Here is a 24,851-nt window from a genome sequence, read left to right as displayed (position 1 = left end):
CAGTAAGATGGATTGTGTGACAATTTAGTGTCCAAAATGAATGTCCCACTCACTTGGAATCATTATGTGAAGGGGTCAGTTAGCTAGGAATCCCAACAGTCAAGTATTGTGGGTGCTGCCTTGGCCCCTCCCACTTAATTTGAGACACCTGCTGCTCACACCCGCCCTCACCAACCCCAAGTGAGATTATTGCCCAGACTGCAAAGACACCAACTCAATCACCCAACTGCTCTCCTTGCGAAGCAAGTCTCAAAACAAATCTTCACAGGTTATTTGCAGGCTTGATGGAAAATCCTTTACCCATTCTGCATCAGCATCCAGCTATTTCCAACCTGGAACTGGTGATGGGGCAATGCGCTGACCAGCCCCCACCTCCACTCTTCCCTCCTTCCTCTGAGGATATGCTCAGTCTTAACGTTACATACTGTAGCTCTTTTCCAACTCCCCACCGCCCCCCAAACTATCCCAATGATGGCACAGCAGGGAAGAGGACTTGGTTAGGGTGGCACTCTGTGCCGCAATGTGTCAGCGACAGCCTTGCCCGGGACATCTGGGCACAGCACTTAGTAAATCAATACTTCCAATAACTTCCCTGGTTCTCCGAAGGGAGTTGATGTCTCAATGGGGTATGGGTTCGCTAAGTGCCAGATGGTCACTCCTTATGAGGTAGCCAGGATCATGGTTGTAAAACAGGCTGACCACCATGGTTGGGGGGGGGGGGGTATGAACCAAACCTGAGTGCAGCCTCAAGCCACATTTATTGCCCCAAGCACATTAGAACTCATCCACAGTGTGAGGTTGGATCAAGGTGTAGGCTAACCTGGGTAGGCATGGCAGATTCCCTTCCCTCAAAGATATTAGTGAACCAGCTGTACTGTTAGAATTGGAACTCATAACCTCCAATTTGCTGGCACAATAGCCACTAATACTACTGACTCCGTTATTGTCCCTTTGATTCTATAGTTGAGGTCTGTGTCAATCCTGGGCCTACCTGTGGAGGTGCCCGATGATGTGCTCCAGAGCATTGTAGTTGGAAGCTGGCAGTTTCTGCAGCAAGGTCTTAGCCCGCTGGATGAGCTGTGCCACTTTACCGGTTTCCGCGGGCACTCCCTTGGCCTGTCTGTCCTTCAGCTCTTCACAGGCCTGGTGTAACTCTTTGGCAAAGTTCATAAAATCGTCGTAGAGACTGAAGAGAACAATCGGCTCGGGGAGCTTGAAATAAAAGAAAAAAGTAAACTTGGAGCAATTTTTCATTAGCATTTTTCTATCCCTCGCCGCCCCTGGCTGGAACTGCCCAGTATTGTAGCAAAATTACCAACTTAATGCGTGGGCCTAGGTGTGTGTGTGTCAGCCGATAATTGACTGTAGGGGTGAGAGGGCCATCATTAATCAGCCACACCCCGGCACCTCTACCTCCAGGAGGAGTTTCTGGAAAGGTGATGCACCCCTTCCTCCCAGCAACACAAATAACCTAGCAGTTCCAAAGCTAAAGGCACCAATCCCAGGCTCAAATCAGTTGGCTTGCACAGAGAACATTAACAAATAGGAGCGAGGGTAGGCCATTCAGCCTTTCGAGCCTGCTCCACCTTCAACGAGATCATGGCTGCTCTATGTCAACACCATTTTCCTGCACTATCCCTTTATGATTTTAATATCTAGAAACCTATCAATCTCAGTCTTGAATATACTCAACAACTGAGCCTCCACAGCCCTCTGGGGCAAAGAATACCAAAGATTCACCACCCTCAGTAATATTTTTTCCTTTGCTATATTATTTGCTAAAGGAAATCAAAATTTAACACAGCAGTTCATGTCTGAGCTTTATGCTTGCTGTACACACCAGTCATATGATAGAAATAATGAAAATTATTTGAAATTCCCATAGACATATATTTCAATGTTAATTACAGGAGCAAAATTTGGACGTGCTATAGAAGATTTATCTTGCTTGACATTTCTGTATTTATAAACATTCTTCCGCTCCGGTTTTAAACTTGTTGATTTTTGGTTTTTTTACAAACTTCTGCATCAAATACGTAACAGTATGGATGCCAATTAAGGACAGTCCTGCCAATTTTGGCTCTTTCTTCTGTCAGGATGTCACAATGAAATATGTGCAGTCCAATTTAATGTTACCTAACAAATCCAGTTACTGCTTTCCCATTGGTTGGCCTTCCTTTTGGTTGATGTGTGTCGGAATTCCGAGGTTCTGGAATATAGTCTTGGTTTCGGTTCTTAAATGATTCACTAGACTTCATATTAATGAATCATTGCAAGGCTTTTTCCCATAACAATTAAAACTATAATACTTCCAATGCAGCCAATGAACCAGTAACTTTCCAGATCTGTAATGGCACAGTCCTGCCAGGAGTCTATAGAGGGAGTTCCAACGTCACCCATTTTATTTTGAATTACAGAATTTCACCCAATGCCAATAATTTACTCTTCAATCATTTGCTGTCAGTTTGCTTCTGGCTTGTGTTAGTGTGGGTGTGCCCAAACTTTCTTTTCTTCCCAAACCACTTTGTGTGCACCATGGAGCCTCAGGGATTTAACATTTTACGTCCCAGTCATCGTTAATTCCTCGATAGCTCAAGTTGCTGAATATAACAACAATGCCAAGAATGGCCCCATCCAAACCCCCACCAGCCTCACGAAAGGCAAACAGCAATCCAGCTAGTAAAGTGCAAGGATTCCCCAATGCAGGTGGAAAATCATGGCTGTGCACCTGCGATATTCCAAGGTTGCTTCTAGCTTGTGCCACTGCCCGCAGTGTTGGGTCGCAGTATCACCCTTCATAAGAGCAACAAGGACTGCATCGTTCACAGGCCATAGTTTAACCCACACTCCTCTTTCACCCCGTGTGACAGCGTTCATGGGCTGATGCACATCAACAGATTGGCAATAGGAAAAAGTGCACAGGGCTGGCACTGTTGCCCAAATCCAGTGCAGAGCTGGCACTGTCACCCATCCAGTGCACAGAGCTGGCATTATGAGCCCATTGAAGAAGAAACTGGCAAATGAAATTCAAAGTCAACATTTCCACGATGAGCTGCTTTGAGGATTAAGGGCTCAAACTGCATGCAGGAACAGTGCTGCCACTCACCTCTCGGAGGTACAGAGTTAACACGTTGGTGATGTCATGAGGGGAGTTCTCGGATATGTCAGTGAGGTCCCTCCCATTTTCGAAGGACTGGCGTAGTTTGGAGATGCGTACCTTTGAACCATTTACCCGATAGAGCCCCTGAAATATTAGAAATATGGACAAACATTGAAGTACAGCTCCGGCATCCAGTTCAAAATTATTGAAAGGAAAGTAAGCAGCTCCACAGCCAGGGTAAAGCCTGACAGGAGGGAGTTGTGGGATGTGACAATAACTTCCTGTGCAAACTCAGCAAGGAGAGGGAGACAGGCACAATCACAATGTGGGGGAGGGGAGACTTTCAGTGGCAAAAGACTGGCCTGATCACTCCCCATGGAGGGCATATAGACATACACCACCTGTGCAGTGCGCTAACTGGTATGCACCTCCGTGGAGGACAGGAGACTGGCAGACTTGGTCTGCTATCCATGCATATGGAAAGCATCTGCCAGGCTGTCTTGGAAGTGTCTACCTGTGCACTTAGTGCCTGGCTCTCTATGCCCAAGATGCCCCTACCTGGTTCCATCATTGTGATCCTGGCTGAGGTGCTCTTACCTGTACGCTCAGTGCCCGGCCCTCTATCTCTGCTGTGCACTTTCTGATGACGAAGGGTACCTCATCAGCCGTCTCCCTCGGAGCCTGTGCAAAGTCGACACCAAACAGGGAGACCTTGTTCTGCAGCTTCCGATGCCCGCAGATGATGGCAACCGACTCGAGGCACTTCCTGTGACACGCCAGGTAGCACTGTGAACAGTAAACACCAGAGTAAGCATGAAACAGCACCTCAAACATTCAGCATAGGCAAAGCCTCAGAGAATGCCACCGCAGAATGCACAGCTTATAGTGGGATGAGCATTAGAGAAGTTTGCTTTCAACAAAGGCCCCTAAGTTCTTCATACTCCGACGGAGAACGCTCCGCTTCTTGGTGAAAAAGGACCAATGAATGTGCATCTCCATCCTTTTACACATCCAACCCCCCAATCGACTTGCAGACAATGCCAATGGGAGATATGCCAGTAAATTACCACACAAGGTAGGGGGAGGGGTGTTCCCAGGCCTCTAGCCTCAGGCTTGCCCAAATTACTGTGACTGGCACTTCCACCAGGGATAAGCACAAAGGTGAAGGTGGTCCAGAGAGATAAGTGGGTTTTGAATCTAACAGGGCCCAACAGATCCTCGGGGCTGGAGGCCTTTGGGCTTCTGCATATGCACAGCAGCTAGAAGATCCCAGTGCTGGTCTCAGCAGGGGTGCTTTCTGTGCCAAGAGTACATCAGTGACTTGTTAATGGCCTGTACCCATAGCAGGCCAAAGAGCTACCAGGGAAGGATCTCAAATCTTCCGACTGGTTTCCTCCCCGCTCAATATCTCCTGAAGGCTCCAGTTCTCTCTGGATTACAGTTCCTTTGGTGCCTCTGGACCCTCTCCCAGACAGCCATTTGTTGAGTGTGGCTATTTTATTAGAGTCATACAGCACAGAAACAGGCCCTTCGGCCCATCGCTTCTGTGCCGGCCATCAAGCACCTAACTATTCTAGTCCCATTTTCCAGCACTTGGCCCGTAGCCTTATATGCTATGGCGTTTCAAGTGCTCATCTAAATACTTCTTAAATGTTGTTTAGGTTCGTGTCTCTACCATCACTTCAGGCAGTGCATTCCAGATTCCAACCACCATCTGGGTGAAAATTTTTTTCCTCAAATCCCCTTCCCTTTACCTTAAATCTATGTCCCCTGGTTATTGACCCCTCTGCTAAGGGAAAAAATCTCTTCCTATCTAACCTATCAATGCCCCACATAATTTTGTATAGCTCAATCAGGTCTCCCCTCATCCTTCTCTGTTCTAAGGAAAACAACCCTAGCCTTTTCAGTCTCTCTTCATAGCTGAAATGCTCCAGCCCAGGCAACATCCTGGTGAATCTCCTCTACACCCTCTCCAGTACAATCACATCCTTCCTATAGTGTGGTGACCAGAACAGTACACTACTCCAGCTGTGGCCTAACTAGCATTTTATACAGCTCCATCATAACCTCCCTGCTCTTATATTCTATGCCTCGGCTAATAAAGACAAGTATCCCATATGCCTTTCTAACCACCTTATCTACCTGTGCTGCTGCCTTCAGTGATCTATGGACAAGTACACCAAGGTCCCTCTGACCCTCTGTACTTCCTAGGGTCCTACCATCCATTGTATATTCCCTTGCCTTGTTAGTCCTCCCAAAATACATCACCTCACACTTCTCAGGATTAAATTCCATTTGCCACTGCTCCGCCCATCTTACCAGCCCATCTATATCATCCTGTAATCTAAGGCTTTCCTCCTCACTGTTTACGACACCACCAATTTTCGTGTCATCTGCGAACTTACTTATTATACCTCCTATATTAATGTCTAAATCATTAATGTACCTGACAAACAGCAAGGATCCCTGTGGTACACCACTGGTCACAGGCCTCCACTCTCAAAAACAACCCTCGACCATTACCCTCTGTTTCCTGCCATCAAGTCAATTTTGGATCCAATTTGCCAATTGCTCTGGATCCCATGGACTCTTACCTTCTTAACCAATCTCCCATGTGGGACCTTACCAAAAGCCTGACTGAAGTCCATATAGTCTACATCAACTGCTTTACCCTCATCTACACATCTAGTCACCTCCTTGAGAAATTCAATCAAGTTAGTTAGACACGATCTCCCCCTGACAAAGCCATGCTGACTATCCCTGATCAACCCCTGCCTCTCCAAATGGAGATTAATCCTGTCCCTCAGAATTTTTTCCAATAGTTTCCCTACCACTGATGTTAGACTCATCGGCCTTTAATGATCTGGTCTATCCCTGCTATCCTTCTTGAATAATGGTACCACATTCGCTATCCTCCAGTCCTCTGGCACCTCTCCCGTGGCCAGACAGGATCTGAAAATTTGTTTCAGTGCCCCTGCTATCACCTCCCTTGCCTCAAACAGCAGCCTGGGAAACATCTCATCTGGGCCTGGAGATTTATCCACTTTTAAGCCCACTAAAACATCTAATACTTCCTCCCTTTCAATGTTAATATGTTCAAATATAAAGCAATCCCCCTCCCTAATCTCTACACCTTTATCGTCGTTCTCCACAATGAAAACAGATGAAAAGTAATCATTTAAAACCTCACCTATGTCCTCCAGCTCCACACACAGATTGCCACTTTGGCCCCTAATTGGCCCTACTCTTTCCCTGGTTATCCTCTTGCCCTTAATATACTTAGAAAACACCTTGGGATTTTTCTTTATATTGGCCGCCAATGTTGTTTCATGTCCCCTCTTTGCTCTCCTAATTACTTTTTTAAATACCCCCTACACGTTCTGCTCCTCTAGTGCCTCCGCTGTTTTCAGCACTCTGAATCTGCCATAAGCCTCCTTTTTTTTCTGATCCAATACTCTATATCCCATTAATAGGATATCAGGGGAAAGCCCATCTGGCCCTCGCCTGACATTCGCTAACACGCATATTCCAGCAAGGGAGAAAGGTCACCAAGATAGTCAATCAGGAGTGGAAGCACCACATTGCTCACTCATTCCCTTGAACCAGCAGCAAACTCCTATCCTCCAGGTTCTCTGTTCATCGATCAGAGTTCCACTGGAGTACGATTAAAACGTAGAAAGCCATAGGTTCATGGACAGACCCACAGGCTGCCGGGCTGCCTCGGACAGAACTCGGGCATGTCGTGGTGAGTACTAACTACTCAGGTGCTCTCACCTCCTCGCACTCGGCTCCATTCACCATGATGAGGCTCTCACACTCTCGGCATTTGGTTGGGCCTTTGAGTTTGCGCAGATGGTGAGTTTGTGCTGCCTTGGAGAGTAAGACATTCTTGAAACGTCCTAATGTTGCAGAAGACTCATTGATCAAGTCAGTCAAATCTGAAAAAAAAGTTCGAAAGATAAATGGAGTCTAGATTTATAATTCCCCTCCCCCATTCCCCTCTCATTCCTGTCCCTCCCTCTTTGCCATCACTTTCTCCCCTCCTCCCTCACACTCCTCTCTCCTCCTTTCTCTCCCCCAAATCTTCTTTGATCTCTTTCTCCCCTGCCGCTCACCATCTCTCTAGCATCCACTTTCTCTCTCCCAGAATGCTTATTGCCCCTTTTCCCTTAACCCTTCCCTCACCACTGCCTCATCCCATACTTCCTCCCCCCATTCCTTTCCCCCATCTCTCTCATCCCCTCGATTTTCCCCTTTATTCCCCTCAGATTCCTCTCTCATTTTTCCCTTTCTGTTACACCATTCCTCCCTTCTCTCTTTCCCTCCCCCAATCCTACTCATCATCTTCCCGTCTTACCCGGGGGAAGAGGTTGCAGAGCAGAAAAATACACAGCTGCCTGGTGCCCCCCCCCCCACCCCCGGTTCTCCTGTAAGAGCCCAGACAGCTGGCTATTTGAAGGGGCCTGGAGAGCAGTCTGTCCTCGACTGGCTGAGCCGTAGACCTTTCCTGCCTAGGACATCACACGATCTGCACAACGAGCTCCTGCAACACCAGGCGTGTGGCTCGGTCACCGTCGTTTAGGCATTTTGTGACAAACTTAACCGTTCGAGGGACTCTGAATTCCATCCCAAGGCCACTTTCATTGCTTTAAAAATAGCTTGGAGCCCATGTTACGTACCATTATCCTGCAACTGGCTCCCATCCCTATCTTCAAAATCATCTGGAGACATCACTGAAGGTGTAACTTTTGGTAATTTCCTACCGAAATGAGCTGAAAGATTTAAAAGAAATTAAGTTTTTAAGCATAAAACTTTGACTGAAAGAGGTCAGATGCAGACGCGCACTTAAAAATGGGATGGCCCAATTGCTGATATGGCAGCTCCTGGTACTGCTGTGCCCCTCTCATATTTCAAAAGGAACTGGACACCTCAAACCAAAGCTTGAGGACTAGACCCATTCAAGAGGCAGCTGGACGCTATGACTTGGGGTGTGTGGGCATCGATATGGGAGACAAAACAATTCTCATCTGTGCTCATCATTTGTGATCTTTATCCGAGATCTTGAGCTGCTGCCAGCCCCCAGCACACAACCCTCGGCAAGGTTTGAACCCCACCCAAATTAATGGACCTGCAAAAGTATCTTCAGTGCATCAGCAGTACACTGCAACCCGCAGGGGTGGGGGGTGGGGGGGGGGGCCACCATTCAAGTATATCATGCCCACAGCCTCCTGACATACTTGACCAGTGGTTGATGGCCCCTGTTGGAAATGTGCGTGCTTTTAACACAGCGTGTAACCCCTCTCCTGCCATGATTGGCGGTCAACGCTTAATGGTGACTGAATTAATCACATTGTGTTTACCGCAGGACAGTTCCCAGTGTTTTGTGTGGGATGGGTGGGTGGGTGCGGCGGGGAAGGGGGTGCACTAACCCAATGGACCAATAGCGGAAGCTGCCGGAGGCTAGTTATTGAAATCACAATCCTGTAACGAAGTGGCTTTATCTGACATACCTGGACTGGACATAGGAGAATCAATGACGTTGGCTCCAGGACCTTCTGCATCACTTAAGGCAGGCTTCGTCCCAGCTGCGTTACGAAACACTGCAACAAGAAAAAAAAAAGTGCATAAACTCTGAGTCTGTTCCAGAATCCCCCCCCAATGCTGAAGGCATGACAAGAATGGATAGAAAAGATCCTTCTAGCCCTTCACAACAACAACTTGCATTTACATAGCTCCTTTAATGTAGTAAAGCATTCCAAGGCGCCTTAGTTTAGTTTAGAGATACAGCACTGAAACAGGCCCTTCGGCCCACCGAGTCTGTGCCGACCATCAACCACCCATTTATACTAATCCTACACTAATCCCATGTTCCTACCACATCCCCACCTGTCCCTATATTTCCCCACCACCTACCTAAACAAGGGGCAATTTATAATGGCCAATTTACCTACCAACCTGCAAGTCTTTTGGCTTGTGGGAGGAAACCCACGCAGACACAGGGAGAACTTGCAAACTCCACACAGGCAGTACCCAGAATTGAACCCGGGTCGCTGGAGCTGTGAGGCTGCGGTGCTAACCACTGCGCCACTGTGCCACCTCTGCCCATTCTTTCAGTTTCACTGTTCTCGAGAACCCTTCTCAATCGTACTGATTGTCGGGGACAAAGCAGCAAGCTTTCATAGAATTATGCAACACAGAAAGAGGCCGTTCAGCCCATCATGCCTGTGCCAGCTCTTTGGTAATGCTATCCAATTCAGTCCACTCCCTTGCTCTTTCCCCATGGCCATGCAAGTTTTTCCTTTTTAAGTATATATCCAATTCCCCACTGGAAGTTACTATTGAATTCGCTTCCACCACCCTTTCAGGCAGTGCATTCCAGATCACAACTCTCTGCATAAAATAATTTCTCATCTGCCCACTGACATTTTGCCAATTATGTTAAATCTGAGTCCTCTGAAGAAAGTTTCTCCCCATCTACCCCAACAAAATCCCTCAATTTTCAATCCTTTTATCAAATCTCCCTTTAAACTTCTCTGCTTTAAGCTTCTCTAGTCTCTCTCCATAACTTAAGTCCCTATCCTTCACTTTATGAGATATTAAATGGCATTCAGGATCCATTAACTTGTACTGGAAAAAATCTGTTAAGTACAGGAAATAAATTAAATCACAAATTGACAGTATTGTAGATACAGGTCACCCAAAAAAAAAGCTACCTGTAAAACTAAAGATAACAATAATCTTTGTAATCCCTCGATGCTACATTTTAGTTTATGTAATCTACATTTGGCACTGGCTGAACTGTCATTCTTATTGTTCTGCAAGTCTTATTGTATGTCAGCCTTGACTCGGTGGATAGCACTCTTGCCTTCCAGTCAATAGGTCATAGCTTCAAACTGCACTCCCGATTTGTGCTCACAATCTAGGCGGCACAGTGGCGCAGTGGTTAGCACCGCAGCCTCACAGCTCCAGCGACCCGGGTTCAATTCTGGGTACTGCCTGTGTGGAGTTTGCAAGTTCTCCCTGTGTCTGCGTGGGTTTCCTCCGGGTGCTCCGGTTTCCTCCCACATGCCAAAGACTTGCAGGTTGATAGGTAAATTGGCCATTAGAAATTGCCCTAGTGTAGGTAGGTGGTAGGGAAATATAGGGACAGGTGGGGATGTGGTAGGAATATGGGATTAGTGTAGGATTAGTATAAATGGGTGGTTGATGGTTGGCACAGACTCGGTGGGCCGAAGGGCCTGTATCAGTGCTGTATCTCTAAACTAAACTAACATTCCACTGTTTCACTACCTGTTCCATTTCCTATATTAAAACAGTGACTACTCTTCAAAAACATACTTCATTGGGGTCATTCTAAGATTGCGAGAAGTGCTATATAAACACAAGGCTTTCTTCATTTCAGAGACTTGAAAACAACATTATATAAATACAAGTTGGCACAGAAGGCAGCCATTTGGCCCACAGTGCATCTGCTGGCTCTTTGAAAGCTAGTTAATCAGTCCCAGCTCCCCTGCTCTTTCCCCTTAGCCTTCCAAACTTTTCCCCTTCAAATATTTTTGGGGAGATGGTGGCATCGTTGTAACTTCACTGAACTAATAATCCAGAGGCCCAGGCTAATGCCCCGGGGACACTGGTTCAATTCCCACCCCAGCAGCTGGTGGAATTTAAATTCAATTAGTTCATAACAATTCAATTAATTGATTACTTAATTAGCTTGAAAGCTAGTCTCAGTAATGGTGCCATGAAGCTATCATCAACCAACATAAAAACCCATCTGGCTCACTAATGTCCTTTAGGGAAAGAAATCTGCCGTCCTTACTGGTCTGGCCTACATGTGACTCCAGATCCACAGCAATGTGGTTGATTCTTAACTGCCCTCTGAAATGGCCGAGCAAATTAGTTGTCAAGGACAATTGGGGATGGGCAACAAATGCTGGCCTTGCCAGCGACGGCCACATCCACGTGCCCAGGCCCACAATGGATTCGGCTATTTATTTATTTTTTTATTATTAGAGATACAGCACTGAAACAGGCCCTTCGGCCCACCGAGTCTGTGCCGACCATCAACCACCCATTTATACTAATCCTACACTAATCCCATATTTCTACAACATCCCCACCTGTCCTTATATTCCCACACCTACCTCTACTAGGGGCAATTTATAACAGCCAATTTACCTATCAACTGCAAGTCTTTTGGTGGTGGGAGGAAACCGGAGCACCCGGAGAAAACCCACGCAGACACAGGGAGAACTTGCAAACTCCACACAGGCAGTACCCAGAATTGAACCCGGGTCTCTGGAGCTGTAAGGCTGCGGTGCTAACCATTGCGCCACTATGCCGAGGGGCTGCTGGGCATCCATCCAATCCAATACAATATTGCAGCATCGGGGCTGCTCAACAAATTCCTACCTGTGAGTGAGTGATGGGAATACTATCCTGGGTGTGTGTGTGCGAAGGACGTGGGTTGAGACACATTGATGAGAGGGGAGGAGAGAGACCAAGATTAGAGTGCCAATACAGGGTGGAGAGAGTGCGAAGGGGCAACGAGAGATCCATCAGACTCATCATTGCAGTGATTGGGCTCAAGTCCAAACGATCGTGTGTCCTGCGCACCCACCAGCTGATGACAGCTGGAAGGCTGGTTGACATGGGAGATGAGTTGCAGGTTACAGGGAGAACACAGTATCCCAGAACAGGATCTGCATGCGTCTCTTGTCCCCTTAGTCCAACAGATTCACACGAGTCTTGGACTGGTCCCAACGAAGGGAAAATATTTGAAGAATGAGCTACAAATTTCACAGTAGAACCTTCGTATTTGTGAAGGAGTTCAACCCTTTCTGTTTGCTTCCTTTACTGAGGTTTCATCTCTTCCCCCACCTCAGAATATAAGACAGGCTTCCCTGTTTTGGAAAACTGCTTTCATCGACTTACTGAGTTTGTTTTCAGACTCTTCTAACACGCCTGGGAAGTCACCAGAAGACGTTGATGATCGATGGATTGTCGTGGCACCACTTTTACGCCTTCCTGCAGGGGAGGACCTGCAAGTTAAAAAAAGTTAACATGTAATTGATCAATGGGCCAAACCCTTCCAATCAATCCCAGTACAGAATCCCAATGGGCCATACTCCATCCACACTTCAGCCCTCTATCACTAACCTCCTGCTGGGGGTGGCAAACTCCTCAAATTCATAGATCTCCATGGGCAGCATCTTCTGGTCCAGGTTTTGAATGAACTCGAAATATTTCTGGCCAGGTTGGTAGGGTCTGATATTCTCATGCATAGATTGGAAGGCCAATGGTACCTGTTCAACCTGCTCCTGCTGCATTTGGAATAGGGTTGCAGAGACCTAGTGAGACCAATATACGAAAAGGTTAGATTTTACTAATCCCAGACTATGTCTATTATCACCTCAATAAGGTAAGGGGCATTAGTGTACAAGATTATGATAGGTTTAGAGAAGACAAAAAAAAAAGGAAAGCTGTTCCCATTAGCTGATAGTACAAGGTCTAGGGGACACAGATTAAAGGTTTTGGGTAAGAGGTGCAGGGGGAATATGAGGAAGAGCGTGTTTACGCAGCGAGTGGTAATGACCTGGAACCCTTGCCTATGAGGGTGGGGGAAGGGGAGACAATCAATGATTGCAAAAGGAAATTGGATGGGCACTTGAGGGAAATAAACTTGCAGGGCTACGAGGTTAGAGTTGGGTAATGGGACTAACTGGATTGCTCTATAGAGAGCCGGCATGGACTCGATGGGTCGAATGGCCTCCTTCGGTGCTGTAATGACTCTTGACTCTACACCGTTCCACCAAGCACTGCCTTTTCTGTAAGGCTCAGCTCCATCCCGAATGGTGGCTGCATTCGCTTAGCCATTAAAGTATCGGGAAACAGCCAAATTTATAGTACACATTCAGGTGTCCTCAGTTGAAGCTTACTGCTAGTTTTGGGGTCAGTGCCCAGAGTGACCACGAATAGGATGGTGTTTTTCCAAACAGCAGACTAGCTTTGTGGCTAAACACCTCCTGTTAATCGGCATCCTGTACGACAGTCAGAAAACAATTTCCAGGTGATGGCAGCTGTTTGAACATGACCCCTCACAGGAGGGCTAGGAAGGAGTCAGTATGATTGGCAGAGAGAGGGGGGGGGGGGGGTGGGGTCAATGAGAGAACTGAGGGGGGAGATAGAGAGTGAGGCAAATAGAATGAGAGAGACTCAGAAAAAGGACAAGAGTGGGATGATGAGAGAATGAAAGAGGTAAATGTGAGAGTGAGACAGTGAGGGACAGTGAGTACTAAGGGTGAAAGTAAGGAAGGAGAGAGCTGGACAGCAAGTGCATGAGAGACATCGAGAGTGAAGGATAAAGCACAATGTTAATCGAAGATCTCACCTCTTTCAGTATGATGTCGCCGTGGTTGATGAGTTTACGAAGTTGTGTGATGATCGTCATTTTCATTGTCTCCAGCTCCCTGCGCCTGATGTTGGCCTCGAAAACACAGTTTCTGTAATAGATTTCAGCATCCTGAAGCTGGCAGGAGGGGAAAAACAGAGCTTAGCCCTTGCGGTGCTGCAAGTCATCCAGATGATTAGGTCTCCAGGGACTGTATGATGTAACTGGTTAAAGCAGAGGCCCTTCAACCGTGAGACGTCAGCTTGGCCTGACGCAGAGCACGTCCCCTCTCCGACAGCAGTCAGAAACCCTCACTCCAGAAAACTGACCTCATTCCCAAGGCCTCTCGAACCTGACCCAGTAATTCCCAGAGAAAATCAGACCAGAGAGGCCTCCTGTACAATGCCCCATGTGCAGCTCGCTGACCAGAGCCACGATTTGCACCCCTGGGGTAGGGAAAGGGAGATTTAAAAAAAATATATATCAGACCGGATGACTGCTCAGCCAGGTTGCCTACAACAGTCAAAGTGCCTGTCAAATTCACTGTCCCGGTTCACATACAGTCTGATGAGTTACCCGGTGTACCCTGACGGGAATAATTCAAGAAAATTACCATTGAAACAGCTTCCATCACCTAAAGTGATAGAGAGGACAAAAAGGCAACAATTTGCATTTATATAGCACTTTTACCATAGAAAAATGTCCTAAGGTGTTCCACAGAGGTGTAATTGAACAGAGAAGAGCATCAAGCCAAAGAGGCAGATGTTATGAGGGGCGGAGAGGGGGACCAAAAGTCTGGTGAAAGAGGTGCATGTTGAGGAGAGCTGTAAAAGGAGAGCAGTGTGGAGAAAATTTCAGAGCGTACAGCCTGTGGCCGAAGGCACAGCCACCAAATGGCGAAATGAGCTAGAGCAGAGGCGGCATAAAAATATCCCTGCTTCTTGCTCCTGATTGATCCTGAGGGACATCACAAGGGGGTGGCAATCAGCCTGGTGACATTCACCGACTGGGCTCACGCATGAATAGGGGTTACCAACTCTCCAGGATGTTCCTGGAGTCTCCAGGAATTGCAGATTAATCGCCAGGACACAGCTGGGGGCAAAACCCTGGAGAAAAATTATAGCGGCTTTGAAAAATTTGTGTGTTTTTTCATATTCTTTAAACATTTCCATTTACCAGTTACAACAATGTTGGAGGTGGGAATAAGGCTGTTTGACTGACAGTGACAGTCAGGAATCCAATTGAGTAACCAAGAGTGTTTGCTTTCCGATTGGCATGGAGTGCGCCATGAGGATAGACATGTGTGATCAATGACAGGATCATCCGGGCAGCGCAGCTAGTGGCAGGAGGTCATGTGATGAAACTTGCAGGAATACATTCACATAGAGATGGTAAATCCACACTCCCCCGCCCCCACGAAGTGCCCTCACTCACCTTCAAATGTGCCTCGTCCTTTGACCGCCTGCGTTTCTCCAGGTGCTTGCTGGCGCTGCCCGGATTAGTGCCGCTCACACTCAGAGACTGCTGCTCTTCCTCGGCCTTGGCACTCTGCAGTTTCGCCTTCTCAAAATCCTCGCAGCGCTGATGGTACGCCTGCTTTGACTTCCGCAGCGCGGTCAGTGCATCGTTCTGCAGAATAGAACAAGGTCACAGCCTCGGAGACCAGCCACGTCCCCATAATGCACTTTATTCATTCAGCTTTATTGCCCCGGACACAGCAACGTCTTTTTAAAAGGATCGCTCTAAACACTCCTACATTGGTCAGCAGATCTGAGCAAATCATCTCGCATTTATATAGCATCATATCACATTCTCAGGACATACCAAAGCTCTTGACTTTTCAACGTGCAGTCACTAAGGGAATGTGCAGGATTCCAAACACAGTTGGTGAGATAAACGATCAATTAATCAGGTTTTAGCTGGCACTGGTCAGAGAATCACTGTTGCCCCAGAGAACTCCCCCTGCTTATTAAACAATGTCACGGGATATTTAAAATCCACCTAAGGGGGTGGAGCCTCAACTGATGTATTACATTTACAGCACAGAAACAGGCCATTCAGCCCAACTGGTCCATTCTGGTGTTTATGCTGCATGCAAGCCTCCTCCTATCCTACTTCCATCTCCCCCGATCATTGTACGCTTCTATTCCTTTCTCCTTTGTGTGTTCATCTAGTTCCCCTTAACTACATCTATACCAGTCATCTCAGTTACTCCTTGTAGCGAGTTCCACATTTGAACCACTCTCGGGTAAAGAAGTTTCCCCTGAATTCCATTGGATTTATCAGTGACTATCTTACATTTATGGCCCTAAGTTCCGATCTCCCCTGCAAGTGGAAATATCTTGGAGCAGAAAGTCATCTCGGGCAGTGGCCTTAAACAGGCATTATCCGATTGGCTGCCAGTTTCTTTTTCATTCGTTCAGGGGATGTGGACGTCGCTGGCTAGGCATTTATTGCCCATCCCCAATTGCCCTTGAGAAGGTGGTGCTGAGCCGCCTTCTTGAACCGCTGCAGTTCTTGGGGTGTAGGTACACCCACAGTGCTGTTAGGAAGGGAGTTCCAGGATTTTGACCCAGTGACAGTGAAGGAATGGTGATATAGTTCCAAGTCAGCATGGTGTGTGAATTGGAGGGGAACTTGCAGGTGGTGGTGTTCCCATGCATCTGTTGCCCTTGTCCTTCTAGGTGGTAGAGGTCGCAGGTTTGGAAGGTGTTGTCTAAGGAGTCTTGGTAAGTTGCTGCAGTGCATCTTGTAGATGATACACACTGCTGCCACTGTGCGTCGGTGGTGAATGTTGAAGGTGGTGGATGGGGTGCTAATCAAGTGGGCTACTTTGTTCGGACGGTGTCGAGCCACTTGAGTGTTGTTGGAGAGTATTCCATCACACTCCTGACTTGTACTTTGTAGATGGTGGACAAGCACTGGGGAGATGGGAGGTGAGTTGCTCGCTGCAGAATTCCCAGCCTCTGACCTGCTCTTAGAGTCAGAGTTATAAAGCACAGAAACAGGCCCTTCGGCCATTGTGTCTGTGCTGACCATCAAGCACCGAACTATTCTAATTCCATTTTCCAGCAATTGGCCCATTGCCTTGTATGCTATGGCATTTCAAGTGCTCATCTAAATACTTCTTAAATGTTGAGAAGGTTTCTGCCTCCAGAATCTGCATTGCAGATTCCAACCACCCTCTGGGTGAAAATTTTTTTCCTCAACTCCCCTCTAAACCTCCTGCCCCTTACCTTAAACCTATGCCCCCTGGTTATTGACCCCTTCTGCTAAGGGAAAAAGTTTCTTCCTATCTAACCTATCAATGCCCCTCATAATTTTGTATACCTCAACCAGGTCCCCCCTCAGCCTTCTCTGCTCTAAATAAAACAACCCTAGCCTATCCAGTCTCTCTTCATAGCTGAAATTCTCCAGCCCAGGCAACATCCTGGTGAATCTCCTCTGCACCCTCTCCAGTGCAATCACATCCTTCCTATGGTGTGGTGACCAGAACTGTACACAGTACTCCAGCTGTGGCCTAACTAGCGTTTTATACAGCTCCATCATAATCTCCCTGCTCTTATATTCTATGCCTCGGCTAATAAAGGCAAGTATCCCATATGCCTTCTGAATCACCTTATCTACCTGTGCTGCTGCCTTCAGTGATCTATGGACAAGTACACCAAGGTCCCTCTGACCCTCTGTACTTCCTAGGGTCCTCCCATCCATTGTATATTCCCTTGCCTTGTTAGTCCTCTCAAAATGCATCACCTCACACTTCTCAGGATTAAATTCCATTTGCCACTGCTCCGCCCATCTTACCAGCCCATCTTTATCGTCCTGTAATCAAAGGCTTTCCTCCTCACTATTTACAACACCACCAATTTTCATGTCATCTGCGAACTGACTGATCATACCTCCTATATTCACGTCAAAATCATTAAAGGACACTAAAAACAGCAAGGGTCCCAACACCGATCCCTACGGTACACCACTGGTCACAGGCTTCCAATCGCAAAAACAACCCTCGACCATCACCCTCTGCCTCCTGCCATTAAGCCAATTTTGGATCCAATTTGCCAAATTGCCCTGGATCCCATGGGCTCTTACCTTCTTAACCAATTTCCCATGCGGGACCTTATCAAAACCTTACTGAAGTCCATATAGACTACATCAACTGCTTTACCCTCATCTACACATCTAGTCACCTCCTCGAAAAATTCAATCAAGTTTGTTGGACACGATCTCCCCCTGACAAAGCCATGCTGACTATCCCTTATTAATCCCTGCCTCTCCAAGTGGAGATTAATCCTGTCCCTCAGAATTTTTTCCAATAGCTTCCCTACCACTTATGTTAGACTCACTGGCCTGGTTTATCCCTGCTACCCTTCTTGAATAATGGTACCACATTCGCTGTCCTCCAATCTTGTAGCCATAGCATTTATGTGGCTGGTCCAGTTCAGTGATACACACAGTTCCATTGACAAAACTAATTTCTAGCCCCTTCTCTATGTTTACCCCAACAAACCCTTTCATAATCTTAAAGACCTCTATCAGTTCATCCCTCAGTCTTCTCTTTTCTAGAGAAAATAGCCCCAGCCTGTTCAATATTAAACTCTCAGTTCTGGTATCATCCTTGTAAATGTCTTTTCCACCTTCCCCAGAACCTTCATATTTTTTCAATATGGACAGTATAACTGCTGACAGTTTAGTTTAGAGATACAGCACTGAAACAGGCCCTTCGGCCCACCGAGTCTGTGCCGACCATCAACCACCCATTTATACTAATCCTACACTAATCCCATCTTCCTACCACATCCCCACCTGTCCCTATATTTCCCTACCACCTACCTATACTAGGGGCAATTTATAATGGCCAATTAACCTATCAACCTGCAAGTCTTTGGCATGTGGGAGGAAACCGGAGCACCTGGCGGAAACCCACGCAGACACAGGGAGAACTTGCAAACTCCACACAGGCAGTACCCAGAATTGAACCCGGGTCGCTGGAGCTGTGAGACTGCGGTGCTAACCACTGCGCCGCCACAGTGTGCCAAGTGTGGTCTCAGCAAGGTTCTATGTAAGTTTAACATAACTTGTCTTCTTTCCAATTCTCTCTCTAGAGATGAACTGCCAGTACTCGGTTCGTATTAACCTGTGTCACTACTTGTACTGTTTTGAGCATTTGTTACCCAGATCGCTCTGCTCTTGTACACAATTAAGATGGTCGTTTTCCAAAGAGTATGTGGCCCCCATATTCTTCCTGCCAAAATGTATCATTTTACACTTCTCTATATTGAAGTTCATTTGCCAATCGTACGCCTGTTCTGCAAGTTTGTTAATGTTTTCCTGTAACTTGTCACAGTCCCCTTCTGTAGTAACCATATACCCAATTTGAAGTTGTCCACAAATTTTGGAATTGTACTTGCGATTCCCAAGGCCCAAATTGTTTACATAAATGGTGAACAACAGTGGTCCAGACATCAATCCTCATGGAACACCCCTTTTCGAATCTGATCTGAAAATAGAATCTCTGACAGTGCAGCACTCTCTCAATACTGCACTCAGGTCAGCCTAGATCTTTGGAGTGGGACTTGAACCCACAATTTTTTGACTCTCAGGCAGGAGTACTACCAACTGAACCAAACTAACACTGTCGGAAATGGTCCCACCTGTGTTGAGTTAGTTCATCTTGGGGTGATGGGCACCGCAGGGAAAGATGGTGGCATAATATACTACTGAACCCTCGATTAACAGGATTCTCCTCACAAGTATCATTGACCTTAGTGCAGTTTTGTGGGGAGGGGAAGTTAGACAGGGTTCCCACTCGAATAGGTAATGCCAGCTGTAGGGTGCAAGCCTGTGCAGATGTTGATCAAGGTCACTGACACTTGTCCATGGCACTGCCTGGGCGATTTACTTTGCCAGTCGTGTTTCACTCACCATTCTGCGCTGCTCCTTCTGCCATTGCTCCTTAAAGTCCCGACGGTGTTTCTCCAGTTCGTTTTTTCTCAACATCAGAGGCTGTTGACAAGAAAAGGGGGAGAATCTTTGTTTTAAAAAAAGCATAGCTCCCTCAAGGACTCAGTGGGTAAACGGACTGGCTAGTGTAGGAGAAAAAGGGCTGGATTTTAAGCGCCTGCTGTCACTCACAGTAGTGAGTGCAAAAAAAAAAAAATCGCAGCTCGCACACTGGTCCGTGCGCTGCATGCCGTCGTGATCTACTGCGCGGCGGCTCGCTTAAATACCCAGGTCAGCTCGCCCCACCACCCCCCCTCTCCCCTCCCCCCCCAGTCACATGGAGAGGGTGGGCCGGCAATTTTTAAAGGGTGGTCAGAACTGCTGGTAAATTAAAATTTTTAAAGTCATACCTAACCACACCCCCCACCCCACTGTGGCAATAAAAATTCTACCACCCCACACAGGAGGTTAGTAAACAAAATTACAGCACATGGAATTGGAGGTAATATACTGGAATGAGATTGGTTAACAGACGGAACAAAGAAAATTACAGCACAGGAACAGGCCCTTCGGCCCTCCAAGCCTGCGCCGATCCAGATCCTCTATCTAAACATGTCGCCTATTTTCTAAGGGTCTGTATCTCTTTGCTTCCTGCCCATTCATGTATCTGTCTAGATACATCTTAAAAGACGCTATCGTGCCCGCGTCTAAAACAGAAAACAGAGTAGGAATAAATGGGTCATTCTCAGGATGGCAGGCTGTTACTAATGGGGTACCACAAGGAGGAGTGCTTGGGCCACAGCTGTTCACAATCTATATAAATGATTTGGATGTGCGGGCCAATTGTAATATTTCCAAATTTGCTGATGACGTAAAACTAGGTGAGAATGTAAGTTGTGAGGAGGATGCAAGGAGGCTTCAAGGGGACTTGGACAGGCTAAATGACTGGGCAAGAACACGGCAGATGGAATATGATGTGAATAATTGTGAAGTGGCCTGGCCCCAGTTGACTCCATCGCGGAAAGGCTTCCTTGGCCACAACTTCAAAGCGCCTGCGGGAGATGTGCAGCTCGTAGTGCATTTGCAGCGCAATGTCGGCGAATTCCTGCTGGTACCGGCGCCCGAGGCTGTCGCCCACCTCCCGGAGGACGCGAATGAGCTTTCCCGGCATCGATGGTGGGAACTGATGAAATGTTTTATTACCTGCACCCACTAACCCCCCCACCATTTCCCCTTCCTCCCTCCTCACCCCCCCCCCGCTTCCCCTTCCCAGCTCCCCCCTCACAGCTCACCCCCCCGCACCCCCTTCCCCCACCCCTCCCCCCTTGCAACATCTTCCCCCTGCACCCCCCCCCACCCCCCACCCCCCTTCCCAGCTCCGCCTCGCACCCCCTTCCCTCCAACCCTCCCCCTCGCACCCCCTCCTCCCACCGGCATCCACTTGAGCAGGGGCCCTAACAACCCCACTGCCTTGTGGGCGTCTCGGGAGAGACCAAGGCTAAAGGAGTAAACCCTAACAGAAAATCCGGAGCGGAACCCCGTAGGCGGTCATGTGTCACCTTTGGCATGTTTCCAGCAGTTCCTGCAGCCATACCGGTGCCAAACGTCGTACTCTGCACTCCTTTGGAACCCACCAGAAAGGCCAAGAGGGGGGTTTTGATGTTTGGGCAACTCACAACCTCCATACATTCGCCCAGGCATGCGCCATGGAGAGGTCACTCCATAGTCGCCTCACAGCGACCGAAACAACACAGAAGGCAGCAGTTATGGGTTATAAGTCCAGCTCAATTGGCATAGAGATTGGGCGCCATGGGTTGCCTTTGTCGGTGGGAGAGGTCATCGCATCTCACTGGACAGCTACCGCCCGCCTCAAACCGGTCAATAAGGTTCTGTCCCGCCACAGTCCACCTGCTTCAATGGGTGCTTGGAGCTCAGGGTCATTGCCCGAAAGGTGGACTGATACACCGCACCAAACAACACGAAAAAAGGAAAGAAGGTACCAGCCCTTCGTTTTGCAAGCTGGAAAGTCAGAACTATGTGTCCTGGCCTGTCGGAAGACCTTACACAAATCAACGATTCTCGGAAGACCGCCATCATTAACAACGAGCTCAGTAGGCTCAATGTGGACATTGCAGCACTTCAGGAGACACGCCTCCCTGCGAGTGGATCTCTAATAGAGCAAGTCTACACCTTCTACTGGCAGGGTAGGGATCCTGAAGAATCAAGACAGCATGGAGTGGGCTTCACCATCAGAAACTCCTTGCTCAGCATGATAGAGCCTCCCTCAAATGGCTCAGAACGCATACTGTCCATCCGACTGCTCAACCTCTGGTCCAGTACACCTACTCAGCATCTATGCTCCAACACTTTGCTCCCCACCTGGAGATAAAGACCAGTTCTACGAGGGACTCCATAATACAGTTAGTAGCATCCCCAATACCGAACATCTGTTCCTGCTGGGGGACTTTAATGCCAGGGTTGGGGCTGACCAAGACTCATGACCCTCCTGCCTTGGGCGCTATGGCATTGGAAGGATGAATGAGAATGGACAGAGACTGCTTGAGTTGTGTACCTATCATAACCTCTGCATCACCAACTCGTTCTTTCACACTAAACCCTGTCAAGGTTTCTTGAAGGCACCCAAGATCACGTCGTTGGCACCAGCTGGACCTCATCATCACAAGGCGAGCCTCCTTAAACTGTGTTCAAATCACACGCAGCTTCCACAGTGCGGACTGCGACACCGACCACTCCCTGGTGTGCAGCAAGGTTAGACTCAAACCAAAGAAGCTGCATCACTCCAAGCAGAAGGGCCACCCGCGCATCAACACGAGCAGAATTTCTTATCCACAGCTGTTGCCAAAATTTCTAAATTCACTTGAAAAAGCCCTTCAAAACACTCCCACAGGGGATGCAGAGACCAAGTGGGCCCACATCAGAGACGCCATCTATGAGTCAGCCATGACCACCTAAGGCAAACGTGTGAAGCGGAATGCAGACTGGTTTCAATCTCATTTTGAAGAGCTGGAACCTGTCATAGCCGCTAAGCGCATTGCACTGCTGAACTACAAAAAAGCCCCCAGCAAGTTAACATCCGTCGCACTTAAAGCAGCCAGAAGCGCTGCACAAAGAACAGCCAGGCGCTGCGCAAATGACGACTGGCAACACCTATGCAGTCATATTCAGCTGGCCTCTGACACCGGAAACATCAGAGGAATGTATGATGGCATTAAGAGAGCTTTTGGGCCAACCATCAAGAAAATCGCTCCCCTCAAATCTAAATCAGGGGACACAATCACTGACCAATGCAAGCAAATGGACCGCTGGGTTGTGCACTACCTAGAATTGTACTCCAGGGAGACTGTTGTCACTGAGACCGCCCTCAATGAAACCCAGTCTCCGCCAGTCATGGATGAGCTGGATGTACAGCCAACAAAATCGGAACTCAGTGATGCCATTGATTCTCTAGCCAGCGGAAAAGCCCCTGGGAAGGATGGCATTACCCCTGAAATAATCAAGAGTGCTAAGCCTGCCATACTCTCAGCACTCTACGAACTGCTTTGCCTGTGCTGGGACGAGGGAGCAGTACCACAGGACATGCGCAATGCCAATATCATCACCCTCTATGAAAACAAAGGTGACCGCCGGACTACCGTGGAATCTCCCTGCTCAGCATAGTGGGGAAAGTCTTCGCTCGAGTCGCTTTAAACAGGCTCCAGAAGCTGGCCGAGCGTGTCTACCCTGAGGCACAGTGTGGCTTTCATGCAGAGAGATCGACCATTGACATGCTGTTCTCCCTTCGTCAGCTACAAGAGAAATGCCGAGAACAACAGATGCCCCTCTACGTTGCTTTCATTGATCTCACCAAAGCCTTTGACCTCATCAGCAGACGTGGTCTCTTCAGACCACTAGAAAAGATCGGATGTCCACCAAAGCTACTAAGTATCATCACCTCATTCCATGACAATATGAAAGGCACAATTCAGCATAGCGTCGCCTCATCTTTCCGATCCAGAGTGGCGTGAAATAGTGCTGCGTTCTCACACCTACACTGTTTGGGATTTTCTTCTCCCTCCTGTTCTCACACGCGTTCAAGTCTTCAGAAGAAGGAATTTTCCTCCACACAAGATCAGGTGGCAGGTTGTTCAACCTTGCTCGCCTAAGAGCGAAGACCAAAGTACGGAAAGTCCTCATCAGGGAACTCCTCTTTGCTGACGATGCTGCATTAACATCTCACACAGAAGAGTGCCTGCAGAGTCTCATCGACAGGTTTGCGGCTGCCTGCAACGAATTTGGCCTAACCATCAGCCTCAAGAAAACGAACATCATGGGACAGGACATCAGAAATGCTCCATCCATCAATATCGGCGACCATGCTCTGGAAGTGATTCAAGAATTCACCTACCTAGGCTCAACTATCACCAGTAACCTGTCTCTCGATGCAGAAATCAACAAGCGCATGGGAAAGGCTTCCACTGCTATGTCCAAACTGGCCAAGAGAGTGTGGGAAAATGGTGCACTGACGCAGAACACAAAAGTCCGAGTGTATCAAGCCTGTGTCCTCAGTACCTTGCTCTATGGCAGCGAGGCCTGGACAAGGTATGCCAGCCAAGAGCGACGTCTCAATTCATTCCATCTTCGCTGCCTCCGGAGAAGCCTTGGCATCAGGTGGCAGGACCACATCTCCAACACAGTAGTCCTCGAGGCGGCCAACATCCCCAGCTTATACACACTACTGAGTCAGCGGCGCTTGAGATGGCTTGGCCATGTGAGCCGCATGGAAGATGGCAGGATCCCCAAGGACACATTGTACAGCGAGCTCGCCACTGTTATCGGACCTACCGGCCGTCCATGTCTCCGCTTTAAAGACGTCAGCAAACACGACATGAAGTCCTGTGACATTGATCACAAGTCGTGGGACTCAGTTGCCAGCGATCGCCAGAGCTGGCAGGCAACCATAAAGGCGGGGCTAAAGTGTGGCGAGTCGAAGAGACTTAGCAGTTGGCAGGAAAAATGACAGAAGCGCAAGGGGAGAGCCAACTGCGAAACAGCCCTAACAACCAATTTTATCTGCAGCACCTGTGGAAGAGTCTGTCACTCTAGTATTGGTCTTTATAGCCACTCCAGGCGCTGCTCCACAAACCACTGACCACCTCCAGGCACTTACCCATTGTCTCTCGAGATAAGGAGGCCAAAGAAGAAGAAGATCATCCATTTTGGTAGAAACAACAGAAAGGCAGACTATTTCTTAAATGGAGAGAGGTTGGGAAGTGTTGATGTCCAAAGGGACCTTGTGTTCTTGTTCATGCATCACGAAAAGCAAGTATGCAGGTGCAGCAAGCAATTAGGAAGGCAAATGGTATGTTGGCCTTCGTTGCAAAGGGATTTGAGTACAGGAGTAAAGATGTCTTGCTGCAA

General features: G+C 47.9%; 1 protein-coding gene across 7 annotated transcripts in view; it reads right to left on the bottom strand.

Annotated features, from left to right (window-relative positions):
• The window catches only part of gmip (GEM interacting protein), a 98,911-nt gene that overhangs the window by 5,789 nt on the left and 68,271 nt on the right, over positions 1-24,851 (bottom strand). For 6 of the 7 annotated variants that reach the window (XM_068020921.1, XM_068020922.1, XM_068020924.1 and 3 more), the window contains 11 exons: positions 19,416-19,496; positions 14,925-15,119; positions 13,491-13,628; positions 12,260-12,450; positions 12,035-12,141; positions 8,611-8,700; positions 7,780-7,872; positions 6,875-7,038; positions 3,698-3,886; positions 3,107-3,244; positions 992-1,212 (listed from right to left, as the gene is read on the bottom strand). In XM_068020921.1, coding sequence (XP_067877022.1) covers positions 992-1,212; positions 3,107-3,244; positions 3,698-3,886; positions 6,875-7,038; positions 7,780-7,872; positions 8,611-8,700; positions 12,035-12,141; positions 12,260-12,450; positions 13,491-13,628; positions 14,925-15,119; positions 19,416-19,496 — 1,607 coding nt within the window. The remainder of the gene's footprint in view (positions 1-991; positions 1,213-3,106; positions 3,245-3,697; positions 3,887-6,874; positions 7,039-7,779; positions 7,873-8,610; positions 8,701-12,034; positions 12,142-12,259; positions 12,451-13,490; positions 13,629-14,924; positions 15,120-19,415; positions 19,497-24,851) is intronic. The other variant, XM_068020923.1, reaches the window with a different exon arrangement.

Source organism: Heterodontus francisci, chromosome 43 (assembly GCF_036365525.1).
Source record: "Heterodontus francisci isolate sHetFra1 chromosome 43, sHetFra1.hap1, whole genome shotgun sequence".
In the NCBI taxonomy this organism is placed as follows: domain Eukaryota; kingdom Metazoa; phylum Chordata; class Chondrichthyes; order Heterodontiformes; family Heterodontidae; genus Heterodontus; species Heterodontus francisci.
The sequence above is the reverse complement of the archived record's forward strand: the minus strand, read 5'-3'. Positions and strand labels throughout refer to the sequence as shown.